Source organism: Bolinopsis microptera, chromosome 7, assembly GCF_026151205.1.
Source record: "Bolinopsis microptera isolate Bmic1 chromosome 7, MBARI_Bmic_1.0, whole genome shotgun sequence".
Classification (NCBI taxonomy): Eukaryota; Metazoa; Ctenophora; class Tentaculata; order Lobata; family Bolinopsidae; genus Bolinopsis; species Bolinopsis microptera.
Window position 1 is genome coordinate 1887916 of NC_087078.1, and position 15075 is coordinate 1902990.

A 15075-nucleotide genomic window follows, 5' to 3' on the forward strand; every position below is an offset into this window, starting at 1 on the left:
TTTAAAATTAATTTTAAAAGTTATTACTTTGTCAAAAATCAAGTTTTAAAAACGGTTAACTTGATGACGTCATCAAGGGGTGTTTATGACGTCAAATAATTTTTTTATACAATGTAAACTAAAGTGTAAACAATTATTTTCAAGACCTGTGGTCGGAAATGGCTTTATCTTTTATACTTTTGAATCTATGGACAATTAAATACAGGCTACAATTGACTGGCAAAGCGTCTATCCCTGAATATGTATATATATATATATCACGACAATCTGTCGTAAAACAGGGGTTCTAGAAAACCCATTTCCCGATACTCCTGAAACCTGAAACTTTTTTTGCAGTCGATTTGATCAACGTCTAGACGCCCTGAAAAATTTCAGATCTCTAACTCAATTTTAACATGGTTTTTAAGGCACCTGAATATGGCGATTTTGGGTTTTTTACCGAATTTCGTATAACAGTGCTGGCGAGTATTTTATGCAAATTTCTTAAAAATCTGAACATAACTATTTTTTATTCCTGTCATCTTTGACATCAAATTAGAATGTTTTGAACTAAAAATAATTCTGCTTAACGACTTCCGATGAGTCTTAATGCCTGGAAAACTCCTGCCGGAGGCGGCGGCCTTCGGCCGCCGCCTCCGGCCGGAGTGCACGCTTCGCGTGCACAAAAGAGGCTTGTAACGTGTACCAAAGGGGGTATAATAGTAAAGGGGGTATAATAGTAAAGGGGGTATAATAGTAAATGGGGAACATAGTATACCCACAATAAATGCAACGGTCGTGCTTGCCAGCACTGTGATATTGCATTGCTGCCGTTCCCTGAGAAAACGCATTAAGTCACATCGATGTCATTTTGAGAAAATGGGACAAACGTGTTCGTCGTTTTTTAAGTAATTTTATTCGCATAAACGGGGTTAATTTTGACATCTATTTGTAAATAAATTATTGTCATATGTCCTAAACATGCTTAAATGCATAAATTCACCAACACTGATCTACAAAAACCATTTTCCTCCAGAATAACTGAACTATTTTCCCATCCGCATTGGACTTAATGCCTTTTCTGAGGGAATTGCGGACTTAATGCCTTTTATCAGGATCGATTTCAACCGATTCCTCTCTAGAAAGGCAGTAAGTCCATTCTTTCTCAGATAAAGTCAACACAGAAAATACAACATTTCTATATTTTTTATCATATCTTTGCAATATAATTAAGTGGGCCTCCTGTGCATTGCAAGTAAGTAATATTGACGAAAAATGGATAATTTTTCGCTCAAAATGCCTATAACTTCTTAAACATCAAATATTTTGGAATAATTTTTACAGCATCGTATTCAGCTCGGTCATACGCATTAATTTGGGTAAAAATATTTAAACATACAATATTTAAAGCACCAAATTTGTTTCAATAATTCACACAAGGGGGGACCCTTGTGTTCAGGTTCAAAAATTTTGAAAATCATATTTCTTTAAAGGATGAGGGGACCTTAGAAAAAGTTTTTTTCTCGTGCAAATCATATTATTGCATTAATCGTAAAAACCACTTTAGTGAAATCCGCAAAGTTGTATTTCATTCGCGCGCCGAGATATCCAGCCATAACAATTTGAACCTGTGACGTCAATTATGTGAGTTGCTCTGATCCGCGCATATAGAAATACAGGTAAAATGAGCGTGCGGGCTGACTAAATTACTAATTAAGAATACATAAACAATTTACAATACTAACAAGCCTATAACCAATGGAGAGGAGACTTTTTATGACCGGTTGAAAAAAGAATTATCACCCTACGATAACCATGAGCCGAGATACACCTGAAATAAGATTGAAGTCACACAGAAAGGCATGTAAATTATGTATATTTATAGCTCCCAACGTAACACCTAGTAACTCCCTGTATCGTACCACAGTTGATATATCAACATGTCATATCAACACAACACGGTCCTAATAAAAACGGATCGGGTAGGTATGAAATGCATGTCTTCATTCCAGTTGGACAAGCACCAAGCACCAAGCTTTTAAGTTCTAACTCACTATGTGACACTATTTATAACGTAAGCAAGATTTGAAACTATTACACCAAGCAATATTATACCAAGCATAGCAGACGAACACATCCACATTCGTTACGCTTTACACTCAAGTCACAGCAAACTAAAACGGTAAATTATAAATGAGTGTACAACTAAGCTAAAGGCCGGTACACGCGCAGTGCCAAACCGCACGTGCGCACTCAGATAGGACTAGAGGCGCCAAGGGCCAGCTAGTAAAATGTATTCTACTACATCATACATTCAATCGATTTTTAGATCTTCTGTTGCGGCGCTTTGCTGTCTTAAAAGTTTGTTCATTTGAAAGCTTTTTCACTATAAATATAAAGAGTGTCTTTATACATCCAATTATAAGCCACCCATATTTTAAACTGTACTTTCATCTGGCATTTATATTTGGTTTTTGATCAATTATCATATTTCAATGTACAAATAAGATACTATAATTCATTGAGATAATAATGTTAGGTAATGTTGAATACAGTTACAATACATTGCATATATAATGTACCATTATAAAACTATCACCCTAGCTCTATACTTGGAGCAGGCTTTGACATCCTTGTTAGCCGCTCGTCTAGCAGGACTTGCTTGCTGGGCTTAGGAGTGCCGTGAAATGTCTTAGGAATCGGCTTACGGATGTATTCGTGAGTATACAGCGGCGGTTTGTCGTCCCTCTTGACGTAATCCACAACACTAAACGAACAAGTTTCGGAAAAGCTAAACATATATTAAGTGGGTCGGTCAACATATCTTTTATTTCATATGTAGTGCTCTGCCAATTGCAACACTTGATTTGATTGTGCTCTGCCGATTGCAACACTTGATTTTATATTGTTCGTCGCACATTTCATATGAAAATACATTCCTTTATTCTTGTATAAAGAAATATGCCGATTTTTAATTGTGTCCATATCGGGTTTCAAACAAGTCAAAACAAAATAGCAGTTTGTGGTTTAGTTAGCGGATGCTACTTATCTTAGCTATTTATAAATAGAAATACCTACTACAACTACAAGAAAGCCTTTCTGAGTTACATTTAACTATTAAAGAGAATTATTCGTAACTTAGACTAATTCAGTGCAACCAAAGATACCGCTCTCGCAAACGCCAAAGGTAACACGACGTAAGTAAAACAGAACAGGACAAAATGTTGACACGAGCGAAGGGTGTGCGCGCACGCACGTTGGTCTTACACATAATTGACGTCACAGCCCAAAATTGCTATCAGCCAATAGGAGCGCGGCGTGATATTGCACGAATTATCGATTTCACAGTCCGGCGTATTTTTTGATTCTACACACTTTCACAGGACTTAAACGCGAATATTTGAAAGTAAATTCTAAGGTCCCCTCATCCTTTAAATTTTGAAATATTAGTACCAAAATTGTTTGCTTGCTGAGCTGATTACGACCACATAAAAATTGTTTCGATATAACTAAAACTGTGGAAGTTATAGGCCAAAAACTATAAAAACTGCAAATAAAGTCTGGACTTAATGCCTTTTCTCAGGGAATCTCAAGGAACAGAAAAAGTTCCCTCAGAGAAGGCATTACAAATGGACTTAATGCCTTTTCTCAGGGAAGGTTTTGGAATAACGAGCTAAATATTCACGTTTTGTGTGACTTAATGCCTTTCGCGGCAGCTAAAACAGTATTTTGATAACTTGATTCATAGCTTAAGTTGTAGAGAATCTTCTCCTGAAAATTTTGGTACCAATATCTCAAAATTTCGAAAAAATGGACTTAATGCGTTTTCTCCGCTCCATATCAAAATTAACCCCAAATCATTAAAAATTTCTTCACCCCTTTGGTGTTATTTGTAATATAAAAGGAATACAATTCGGTTTATTCTTTTATTATTTATAAACATTCCGATCAAATATCTCTCAGATTTACCTCCAGGGTGAACTAATTCATAAATTTCAACAAACTGATTTGACCTAGAGTATCTGCTTTATTGTTGGAATCGTTCATTTCGATAACTTGGATGGACATGTCCATGCCTATTCCAAATTCCAATGTCTACTGCTCGGATCCGTTTTTCAGATGTTTCTTGAAAAGAATTATGCTCACTGGCGTGTTTCTGGTTTACATGGAGCTTGTGATCAATATCCGAAGATGTAATAGATACCAAGAACTATTGCAAACTGCTGAGCTGTTTTTCGTGTACCTGCAACGTTTTAATTTCAGTAAATCGGCCGCACTGATTTTAATTTCTGTAGCGTGAATCTTTCGAACAGGAATTCTCGCGAATTCCTTGATAAACGTTTTAAAGTGTGTGCAGTGGTATATATTATGATTTATATAATTATAAGTTATAACGTGTATCAACGCGAACGAATTCTTATGTGCGTGATGTTTAAAGTCATGCATGAAAACTTGATAGTGTAATACGTGAATGACAGTGAGCGTACCCTATATATATATCTTAATTAAGAGTGTGCTTATGCCATATACAGATATTCAATATTGCATTGGTCACATGAATCATCAAATATTTATTTATTTAAATATTTATAGATTGTTCTACTTGTGAATTGCACTGCACTTGATGGTTTTAACGTTCGAATATTTTATAGGAGTCTGCGTATTGAGTTGGTTTTGCATAAGGGTCAAGGGACTCGGGACGGTTTTTCAGGTTTGCAATATATCAATTTCGCAAGATTTTCAATTCGGCTTCCTACTCGATCTTATAGTCCATAGTCCCATAACCTTCTTCCCAGTTACACTGACAAAGGAGAATCAGGAGGCCAACAATTTAACCAAAGTCAGTACCCATACTGCATACGTTGACGCCTCGTTGATGTTAATACTTAATACTAATAGTTCAGTCACTGAGTGCCCAATTGAAATAATTCTTTTTGGTACCACCACTGGTTCGAGGAATTTATCAAATCGAAAAATATTCGTGTTCATTTTTTTCAATTGAAGGTTCATTTTCGCAATTATTTGATAGTTTAGATTAGATAGTCGGATCGAGCCAAATTTTATTGAATTGATGGCCATTTAAATTACGTTTGTCCTGAAAAATGATAGATCTAGCTTCTCAGATGACCGAGATATGAAGCATAACGAGTTTGTTCATTACGTGTGATTAGAAGATTGGGTTGAGGCTAGAACTGCATTATGGGAATTATCGTTCAGAGAGCCCAATTACGGTGTCGTTATTGGGTAATCATTGAGTACCCAATCAATTTTGCTAACGAGATAAACAAATTGCTTGATAACTTCGTCATTTTAAACCTGTTTCTTACCATCTTTTCAGATTATATTCCGGATTAAAGGACCTATTGCAATATAGTACAACGGAGTCTCTAACATGTTTACCAACATGAGTATAAGCAATTAAATGTTGATTGGGTGTGGCCCCCAAAAACCGAATTTTCAAATTTTGGTGACGGAATCCTCGAACAAGTAGGTACTTGACACACGCTGCAACCTCTTTTGATCGCGTGCACGAGAGGTGTGCAACGTGTAGCAAGTAGGTACAGTATGCCATCTGCAAAGCAACAACTCTGATCAAATATAAAACACAGGCGGTGGTATAAGACCCAACGTATGGGTATTGACTTTTGCCTCCCCCCCCCCCTCCCTGTACATCTTCCATTCCACCAACCTTTTGCTGCGTTGGCGTTGTCATCATCTATCTGACGATCCGACCTAATCACATAACGATACTGAGGGTCAGTACCAGCCTCTGCCTCAGCATTTAACTCCACTCTTTTTTCGAATAATGGCAAATGTGGTTGGGTCAGGTGTTTCTCGGGCATCTCCGTCGTAGTTACCACTTCACTCTCCGTAAGTGTTGATTCTTCGGTAGAAGCTACTTTCGACTCGTTCTCACTCTCACTCTCAGTTGATGAGGTGTCTGAGGATCCACCTAAAGATGCTGCATCGGCTGTGCTGGTTTCATCAGTTCCCGTTTCACTTGATCCAGCAGTGCTGTCACTGGTGCCCGCTGTGCTCTCTTTATCAGAGGCAGAGCTTGCTGCGGTAGTACTTTCAGTACTTCCAGATGTGAAGGTTGTATAACTTGTAGCTGAGGTTGCCATGCTAGGAGAAGAACTACTGCTCGAATCACTATCAAATAGATCCTCGAAGAACTCCTCTATTTCTTCCCATAGTTCTTCATACCAGGATTCTGTGCTGGTCGTGAAAGAGGATGATGAGGTTATAGTGGTAGAACCAGTGGTGCTTACTGCTTCGGTTGTAGTAGCCGCTTCTGTTGAAGTAACTTCACTTGAAGTAGCCGCTTCCGTTGATGTAACTTCACTTGAAGTAGCCGCTTCTGTTGAAGTAACTTCACTTGAAGTAGCCGCTTCTGTCGATGTAACTTCACTTGAAGTAACCGCTTCTGTTGTAGTGCCCTCTGTCGTGGATTTATCCGTTGTTGATTCTTCTGAAGTGGTTGCTGCCTCGGTTGTTCCTGCCTCGGTTGTTCCTGCCTCGGTTGTTCCTGCCTCAGTTGTTCCTGCTTCAGTTGTTCCTGCTTCAGTTGTTCCTGCTTCAGTTGTTCCTGCTTCAGTTGTTCCTGCTTCAGTTGTTCCTGCTTCAGTTGTTCCTGCTTCAGTTGTTCCTGCCTCGGTTGTTCCTGCTTCAGTTGTTCCTGCTTCAGTCGTTCCTGCTTCAGTCGTTGTTACTTCCTCAGTTGTTGTTACTTCCGTAGTCACTTCTGTAGAAGGCTCCGTTGATGTCGCTACTGCAGTTGTCGTTGCAACAGTTGTGGTGTCATCTGTGCTTGCCTGAGTTGCCGAGGTCGCACTTGACGAAGCGGAAGTAGCAGCTACTATTTGTACCCCTCCAATCAAGGTTACCGCAAGTAGTAACCTTAACAGCCCACCACCTCGTTTAGCAAGCATTTGCAAAGAAAACTATTTCTAACTATAAACTCTAAGTAAAATTGTCTGGTATATTAGAAGAAACATTAAGATACATATAAACGAACAAAGGTGTAAACATCAACAAGCGAGAATGGTGGAATTTTGATATTGTGCAAGCTTTTTTCTAGTTTCCGAGTGTGACCTTGTTTGTTGTAATGATTCGAAGTAATTGTATGAAAAAATATCGGACAAGGTGTAAGCGCGGTTGCATCTGCATCAATATAAAAATTTTGCATTTCCAGCCGAGGAAACATGCTACAAAATTAATGGTATTTACTTCGAGCCACAGATTAGAAAGACTGAGAAGATAAGTTCTCATGTTTTTACAGTACAATTCAAAATGAGCAAAACATATCTAAAATCATACTGTCCAGCAATTTAAACGTCCAGCATTCTAATTAATTTCGAAATGTTCTTGCAGCATAGCTTTGTCATTGAACTTGAATGCGAAGAAACCAAGCTGCGATAACGATAACAGAGAAGCTTGATTTTAGTCCTGGGAAAGATATGGATTACAATTTAATACAGTCAGCGTCTACAATAAATGAACATTGAACATGCCTAATTTGCAGTTATAATAGCTGAAGCAGCCAACTTCCGGTTTGGTTCGAACCAATCAACTAATAGTTCGTACTGGAACAGAAGAACAATCTTACGAGCCTTTGATTATAATGAAACCACAGAAATAGTTATCCTCTAGCCTCATTATGCCAAATTTGATCTTACTCCCTCAGGCTTGGTAATTCAAACAAAACCTCAAAAAACTATTTTTTGTACAAAAGAATTAAGCTTACCAATAGCAGCTGAACTATCGTCGGTTCCACTTTGCATCATATATCTGTAGGTTCGTCCCCCGTATGCTGTCGTTGAGTCGCTTCCTGTCTCCTCCGAACCTTCTTCAGTGGTTGAGACAGTCTCGTCTCTGTTTCAGTAGAACTTGTCGTTTCATCATCTTCCTCATCTGTTGTGGTATTGTCGGACTCTTCAGCTGATACCTCAGTTGCTGCTGTATCGTCTGTTTCTTCGGTTGAAGAAACTTCGGTTATTTCTTCCGTTGACGAATCTTCGTTTGATGCTTCAGTTGTCGATGTTTCGTCTGATTCGTCAGTTGAAGAAACTTCATTCGATGTCTCCGTTGAAGATACATCATCAGATTCCTCAGTCTCAGTATCATTCGACATTTCAGTGCTAGATTCTTCAGCTGCCTCAGTTGTTGTTTCTTCGTCAGCTGCCTCAGTAGTACTGGAATCTTCATCGGTAGATTCGGTGCTCTCTTCTTCTGCAGTCTCAGTGGTCGCTTCATCTGATGCCTCAGTAGATTCTTCTGAAGATGCATCAGTCACGACTTCAGTTGTATCTGCTTCAGTAGTATCTTCTTCAGTTGTAGATTCATCTGTTGTAGATTCATCTGTTGTAGATTCATCTGAAGAGGAATCTTCTGTTGTTGCGGCATCGGTTGCCGCTTCAGTTGTAGATTCATCTGTAGAGGAATCTTCTGTTGTTGCGGCATCGGTTGCCGCTTCAGTTGTAGATTCATCTGTAGAGGAATCTTCTGTTGTTGCGGCATCGGTTGCCGCTTCAGTAGTTGATTCATCTGTAGATTCTTCTGCAGTAGTAGCTGCTTCAGTGACTGCTTCAGTCGTCACTTCAGTAGCAGCTTCTGTTGATGCTGCAGTATCAGTTGTGGCAGCATCAGTTGTGGCAGCATCAGTTGTGGCAGCATCAGTTGTGACAGCATCAGTTGTGGCAGCATAAGTTGTGGCAGCATCAGTTGTGGCTGTCTCCGTGGTCGAAGCTGTAGTAGCTGTAACTAGGTTATTTCCTATTAGAGAGATCAGAAGGAGAAGTACCCAAAGGGTTTTGCTAGTTTTTGTTCGTTGTGCCATCTCCTGGTAAAGATTTGTTATTAATTAATTTATAACGTTTATAATATCTTCTAGCAGTTTAGCTGTCGGACTGGTAAAACAAAGTTTGAATGGCAAGGAATAAGGAAGATTAAAAGGTTTTTTTCTGCGACAACACCTTCATCATGGGCCAGCTAATTCTTATAAATTGATTAACCAAAATTACTACACTTAATAGTATATATATAATCTGTGGGGATGACCCACCAACATTTACGATGAATACTGATTTGGACCGTTTCCCAGTACCTAAAAATGGGCACCTGCACACAAACATATTCACGTATTAACTTATCCTCAAAATATTCTGAGGTAGGACAGCTCTCTCTTTAGAGTATTGTACTTATTACAGGTCAAATAGTATACATTTAAATGTTTCTATCGGAAGAACATTAAACCCAAAAATCTTCAATCAAGTGCAAACATTTAGAAAAAAATCAAAGTTGGGATAATTTGGACTGGACTACGCTACACTCACTGGTTTTGTACTGCAGTTTGTCTATGTATTTCATTGCTATATCACGTGACTTTGCAAATTACAGTGCTTTGCTCAATGTTGATGGTGGTGTGCCCACGCAATCGATATGAATATTTATGATGCTACTGTTCACTCATGGGTGCATCAATCTACCGTACCGTCGAATAAAAGAAAATACTACCTAGTCTCCGAGATTTTTATTTATTACTACATATAGTGGGTAGGGTTTCCTTGTGCTCCAATAATTACGGGCCAGTATCCTGACCCGATTCTTATTATTACTAAATAAATAATCTACAAATATTTCAAATAAAGGCTTTCCATAAAAGGGACTTTTAAGTAGGCGATTTTTATTTGATTCAGCATTTTTACATTCTAAAAGTTCTAAAATGTATTCACAATAATATGCTCTCTGGCGACTGTAATATCGTCTGCTATTATACTCTACCTATTAAGTTATTAAAATTGTTTTAATGAAGACTTTTTTCGTGTTACTCTTGTTCGGTTAATCGTTGATAATTGAAGATATCTGATTATCTGATGCCAGTTTTAAGTGCCAACAGAGAGATTTTCCTTAATTTATTTATTGTGGGTGTTGTTTTTGTAGCTTACATTTTCCAAGGTGAGTGGTACTGGTAGTTAAATGAGCACATATGATCGGTTTAGTTTAGTTCAGTTTGAGGTCTACATAACATGCTTATGTTTAAAATTACAAGTTACTGATAGACGAAATAAAATGCGTATGTTTTCAGAGATGCCCTCGATTCACCATTATCTGCATGGTAAAATACAAGCTTTAAAATGAATGATTAAATGTCGGCCCCTCATGCTGAGCATGGCCCTAAATCCAATTCCTTTGGAGTCTCTCATGTTGCGTGATCTTAACTTTTTGGTAATTTTTAAACCCAGCCCCCCGTAACCATGCCGTCATTATTTGAAAACCTCCTCCCCCTCGGCAGATTAAGTAAAATTTGAACGACTCCTTCACTCCTTATTGGATGTTTAACCAATTTATTCAGTTGGTGCTGTTAACCTGGAATGTTATCAATGCGGAACTAAGTCTTTAGTAAACGAGTCCATGGTATGCAATGACCTTCTTCTCGATGAAGTAACAGGTAAAACTAAAACAGACAGCGGCAAAGTTTTATAGTTTAGACTACCCGAAATTGGTCATTATTTTTATAATTCCACCAAATTTATTCCTCTGGTATATTAATATGCTTATAATAACACTCAGTCCCATTTTCAAATATGAAACTTTCTGAACACAAATTTGACAGATTGGATGAACTTTTTGCCCTGAAACTAATTAATCAGTTAATTAAACCAAATTGAGGTACTGGAAGTCAAAATCCCGAAGAAAATTGCAAAATCATATAAAACGAAAATTTGTATTTTTCAATATTACTTATTTATATGATTATCACTGATCATATCATTTATTATTATTATAATACTTATTTATTAGTTTATTAGTTTATACAGATCATGAAACAGAACATAAAACAAATAACTCTACAAAAGGATATAGCGTCAAACTCAAACTGTGGGTTAAGTCGATAAGCTGGTTGGTGTTTATAATATACCCTGTTCATGACAGAACAAAGACGGTAGAATTAAATAGGAATTAAACAGTGGCCAGGAATTCATTATGAGGGGCCAGGAATTTAATACCCTCATTCAAATTATCAGGCCTTGATTTGTTGAATACTCGGCCAATACTAATGGCGTGGCTTAACTCCCCATGCCATGGCCCATGGCCCTACAACTTGCTTGTAATAGTTGATACCAAATTGCACATTATAACAATAATAGTCGAAGCATAATCCCTAATATGCACCATGCATATACCAACCGTCCGCTTTATCATTATACTTGATATTTGCTGACAATACCAATCTACAAGACATGCACCCTAAACAATATTAGGTAAACAATATCCCAGATGAGATGCTAACTTACACTTGCAGGTGTAACGAACATAACCAACCAGAACCTAACCACTACCAAGTGTTACTACAACTCAGGAAGTTGCTACTCCTTCTACCTGCACTATGTTTTTGAGTACGAGCCCGTTGAGAAGAACAGAATTCGTGAGTCCTTAATTTGAGTTAAATTGATGACTGATTATTGTTTGATAAGTGAGTCATTATACTTCATTCTACCCCTGCTGTATGAATTAGCCCTGGTACTGTCTGTTAATGTATAACTCCAGTTGTTGGGCTGCACCTAAGGCTGTCTTGGAGAAGTTGGATATTGTACACAGGCGTCATTTAAGAACGATTTTGAATTATAAATACCCGGGGGTATTTTCTAACGCCAATCTGTATAAACGCTGCAACAGTGAACCACTGTCAGCTAGAGTGGAGAAAAGTCAATGGAGAATGCTTGGTCATGTGCTGAGAGGTCCAGATAATGGACCTGCCTATACCTCCTTGGTATTTGCTATTAATAGTTTGCAGATGCCAGGGAGAGTTGGACGGCCTCAGTCAAACCTGTTCTCGTTGATAAAGCACGACTTCAGGTGCCGAAATTTATTTCTTAATAATATATATGATTTAAATTATCTTAGGAATATTGCTTTTGATAGAGCAAATTGGCGCAGAATGTTTAATAATTCTGTTTTTTAGAGAAAGATTAGAGCCTTGTGTTTACACTATCTGTTATTTATAACTTTATTATGTGTATATATACACATAATAAATATATACACATAATAAAATATATACTTCTAAAAGTGAAAATGTACTCGGAGTGAAAAAATTAAAATAATGGTGGGATGGGTTTGCGTTGTGGGTTGGTAATAATTTTGTGGGATCATGTCCGTTATGAATGTTTGGTGCCAATATATTTTGTAGAACAGAAATATACTGCAGAGCCATTGAAAATACACAATCAGTAGCCACAAAAATAACAGAACTTAGTTTTGAAAAACATAACATAGCTGTTTCTATCACTACCACTATTAACAATAGTAAAAGTACTATATATGATAACAATAACTAAGTAAAAGTATACACGCGACTGTACGGGATATTGAGGGCACAGTATTTATGTTTATCGCTATAACATCAAGTATTCCATTTCTTCAGACCTGCTGTACTAATGAGTCAGTAGAATAGAGCAAGTATTATGGTCTAGGCCAGTACAACCGGGGTCTCTAATCGAACTTCTACTGATAGCTCACGGGCAGCATTTGCCTGGTAATCATGACCTGGCTATAGGGAAGGTCGTGAAGTAAACTACAAATGAGATAAATACTTTGAACGGTTCTATTGGTGATTTATTTATGCAAATGATGGACCGTATACTGTAGAATATCGTTACAGGAATTATCAAGGAAGGTATAATTCTTTCAGCTTGATATTTTAAACAAGTTAAGTGTTAAAGTGGTAAATGTAATGGCAGGGACAGAAAAATTATTTTTAAACGCTTTGTTAAATAACACTAATATTATAGTTAAATAACATTAATATAGTTAAATAACATTAATATATATATATAATACGGTTATGTCTCAGTTAACTGTTCGTGGGAGGAAGAAAAAAATTGCACAGAGATTTTGGGGGAAGATATTCTTTTCCTGAATAATATAACACTCCTTACGAATGGATCTTTTAACTACACTGGCGAGGATTATGCTGGATGGTGAGATTTCTTAATTGCTTCAATCTTCGTTATCAATCACAAAGCTTGATAACCCGTCCATAATCATAAATTTAGCTCGGATATATTTGATCGTCTTGTATCTTGAAATATATCCAACAAGAAATCGTCATCGTTATGTTCCATTTAATGTTTTAATTCGTTAATCGCTACACATTCACACGAAATATTCGAATTGCACTCCTGTCTCTGTCAACAAGAGTTTAGTTGGAATACAGGGGATTGTGCCTGATTCTTATTTTCTCCATATAATTAGAGTCATGTTTTCAAATGTTGTAGTGAAAATAAAGGGTCAATCTTATTCAGTTTTGATCTCGCATAAAGATTAGAGGCTCAACTCCACTGTTAACGCAGGCACTACAGAAACGAAACGTACGAGTATATTCAGCCACCGGAGGATTACCGAATGTTCCAGAAAGGTTGCACTGACAAGGTGAAATCTTTCTGTTTCGAAGCAGAAGAGTTTGAAAATGAAACTACGGGAGAGAAAGAATGGACTGAGGTAAATATTATGTATCATAATAAAAGCATAAAATATGACAAAATTGGAAGGTACAAGTTAAACTAAATATAAAAGCAAGAATTAAAATGCATGACGATAATTCACTCGCTAAACGTTACATTTTCGTGCAAACGTGTACCAATAAATCACTCTACGATGGACTATCACGTTACTAAGTACAACACGTTCTCTAGATGGCTCTGACAAACAATTCAAAGCACTATAAAATATCTAGTACACTGAGTCTGACTTACTTACTTCGTTACTTCGTTGAGTTCATCCGTGGAGCCGGAAGGGTCATCAGATATTGAGATATCTGACCACCTAGATGGCGAGTAGTCAACCAGTGAGTTTGACCAACTGCAGTTGTAGCCGGCGATCGGAGGGTTGTCCGGTATCAAAGCAAGAAAGTTCGTCAAACTACACTTAAACATGTCAAACTCAAAGGATGAATCTATTGAATCAGCCTTTACTGTGTGAGGCACTTCAACCCTAAGCCTAACCCTATCCCTTACTCGAGCATCTGCTAAAACCAGCTAACCCTTTAACCCTAAAGTCAAAGAGAAATTTAACCTAGTTCCTCATATGTATATCAATATGTCACGTGATCAAAACGGTTTTTAGCCAATAGATCGCCAAGGAAACACTCTGTGTCATCTGATGGGCTGATTCAGAATCAGCGCTCAAAAATAATTGAATCAAATTGGTTTCAACTACCGGGGTCCTTAGAAAAATCTCGAAGTTTCAGTTTGGAGTGATTTAGCACGCTCGAATGTTATTTGGGGACCTCAGGCTTTTTCTGTTCATAAACAGATTAAAGCTGCGGCAGAATGACAGGCTGAGCGCCGCCCAGTTAGCTCGAATTAAAATAGATATGTAAGCATTTATAATTTTCATTTTCCATACTCAAGCTGAAATCTGTAACATAATTTAACATAGACTATGTCGTTTGCAAGCATGTCATTCTCCAAAAACATACATTTAGAATTATTAAGCTCTCATTGATTGTAGTTCCGGAAACTTTAATTTTCTATTAATACTCAGCGTGAAGACTGGCAGATAAATGTGACTGCTATAAAAGAAGAAAAAGAAAAAGGAAGAAAAGCGTACGTCGACTGCCAGTACTACACGTGCAACAAAGCGTTGGATGACGAAAAACCATGCAATCACATGTTCAACGACAAACATTTGTTGGGATCTAGTTATGGAATGATTCCTCAACTAAGCTTGTTATTGCTAACATCAATATGCTCCATATCTCTGTGCCCTTTGTAAAGAATTTTTGTTGCCTCATTGAAGTGCCGTGCCTAGTACTATAATATATACATTATATATTACAACTCAGCTCTTGGTAAGCTATAAGCCCTCTTATAATTGCATTAATAATCACTGATCAGCCAATAAAAAGACGGTATAGCACAGCTTTCGGCAAGCGATATTTATAAGCCCTCTCAAAAAAGTTTTGTTTTCATTGATTCGAGTCTGTTTGTTTCAGCGTCACGAAAAAATTTCTAAAATTACAGATTCCAGCTCCCCCAATTTTTTTTTCTTCAGCAAACTAGGTCCGAGAACTTCAAGTGTTCAATTTACTTC

At 37.4% G+C, this 15075-nt stretch overlaps 3 protein-coding genes across 3 annotated transcripts; 1 reads left to right on the forward strand and 2 right to left on the reverse strand.

Moving 5' to 3' along the window:
- Window positions 1-5136: 5136 nt before the first annotated feature.
- Window positions 5137-6911, reverse strand: LOC134818104 (mucin-22-like). Its single transcript, XM_063827521.1, has 2 exons — window positions 5669-6911; window positions 5137-5171 (listed from the first exon to the last, which is right to left on the reverse strand). The coding sequence occupies exons 1-2, from the start codon at window positions 6909-6911 to the stop codon at window positions 5137-5139; spliced, it is 1278 nt and encodes a 425-aa protein (XP_063683591.1).
- Window positions 6912-6966: 55 nt separating this feature from the next.
- On the reverse strand, window positions 6967-8833 carry LOC134818904 (papilin-like). Its single transcript, XM_063828616.1, has 2 exons — window positions 7727-8833; window positions 6967-7428 (listed from the first exon to the last, which is right to left on the reverse strand). The coding sequence occupies exon 1, from the start codon at window positions 8816-8818 to the stop codon at window positions 7763-7765; it is 1056 nt and encodes a 351-aa protein (XP_063684686.1). The 5' UTR covers window positions 8819-8833; the 3' UTR covers window positions 6967-7428; window positions 7727-7762.
- A 1042-nt stretch (window positions 8834-9875) lies between these two features.
- LOC134818989 (uncharacterized) lies at window positions 9876-14782 on the forward strand. The gene is made up of 6 exons (XM_063828736.1): window positions 9876-9936; window positions 10334-10429; window positions 11285-11407; window positions 12836-12962; window positions 13335-13482; window positions 14527-14782. The coding sequence occupies exons 2-6, from the start codon at window positions 10393-10395 to the stop codon at window positions 14755-14757; spliced, it is 666 nt and encodes a 221-aa protein (XP_063684806.1). The 5' UTR covers window positions 9876-9936; window positions 10334-10392; the 3' UTR covers window positions 14758-14782.
- The last annotated feature ends 293 nt before the right edge of the window (window positions 14783-15075 follow it).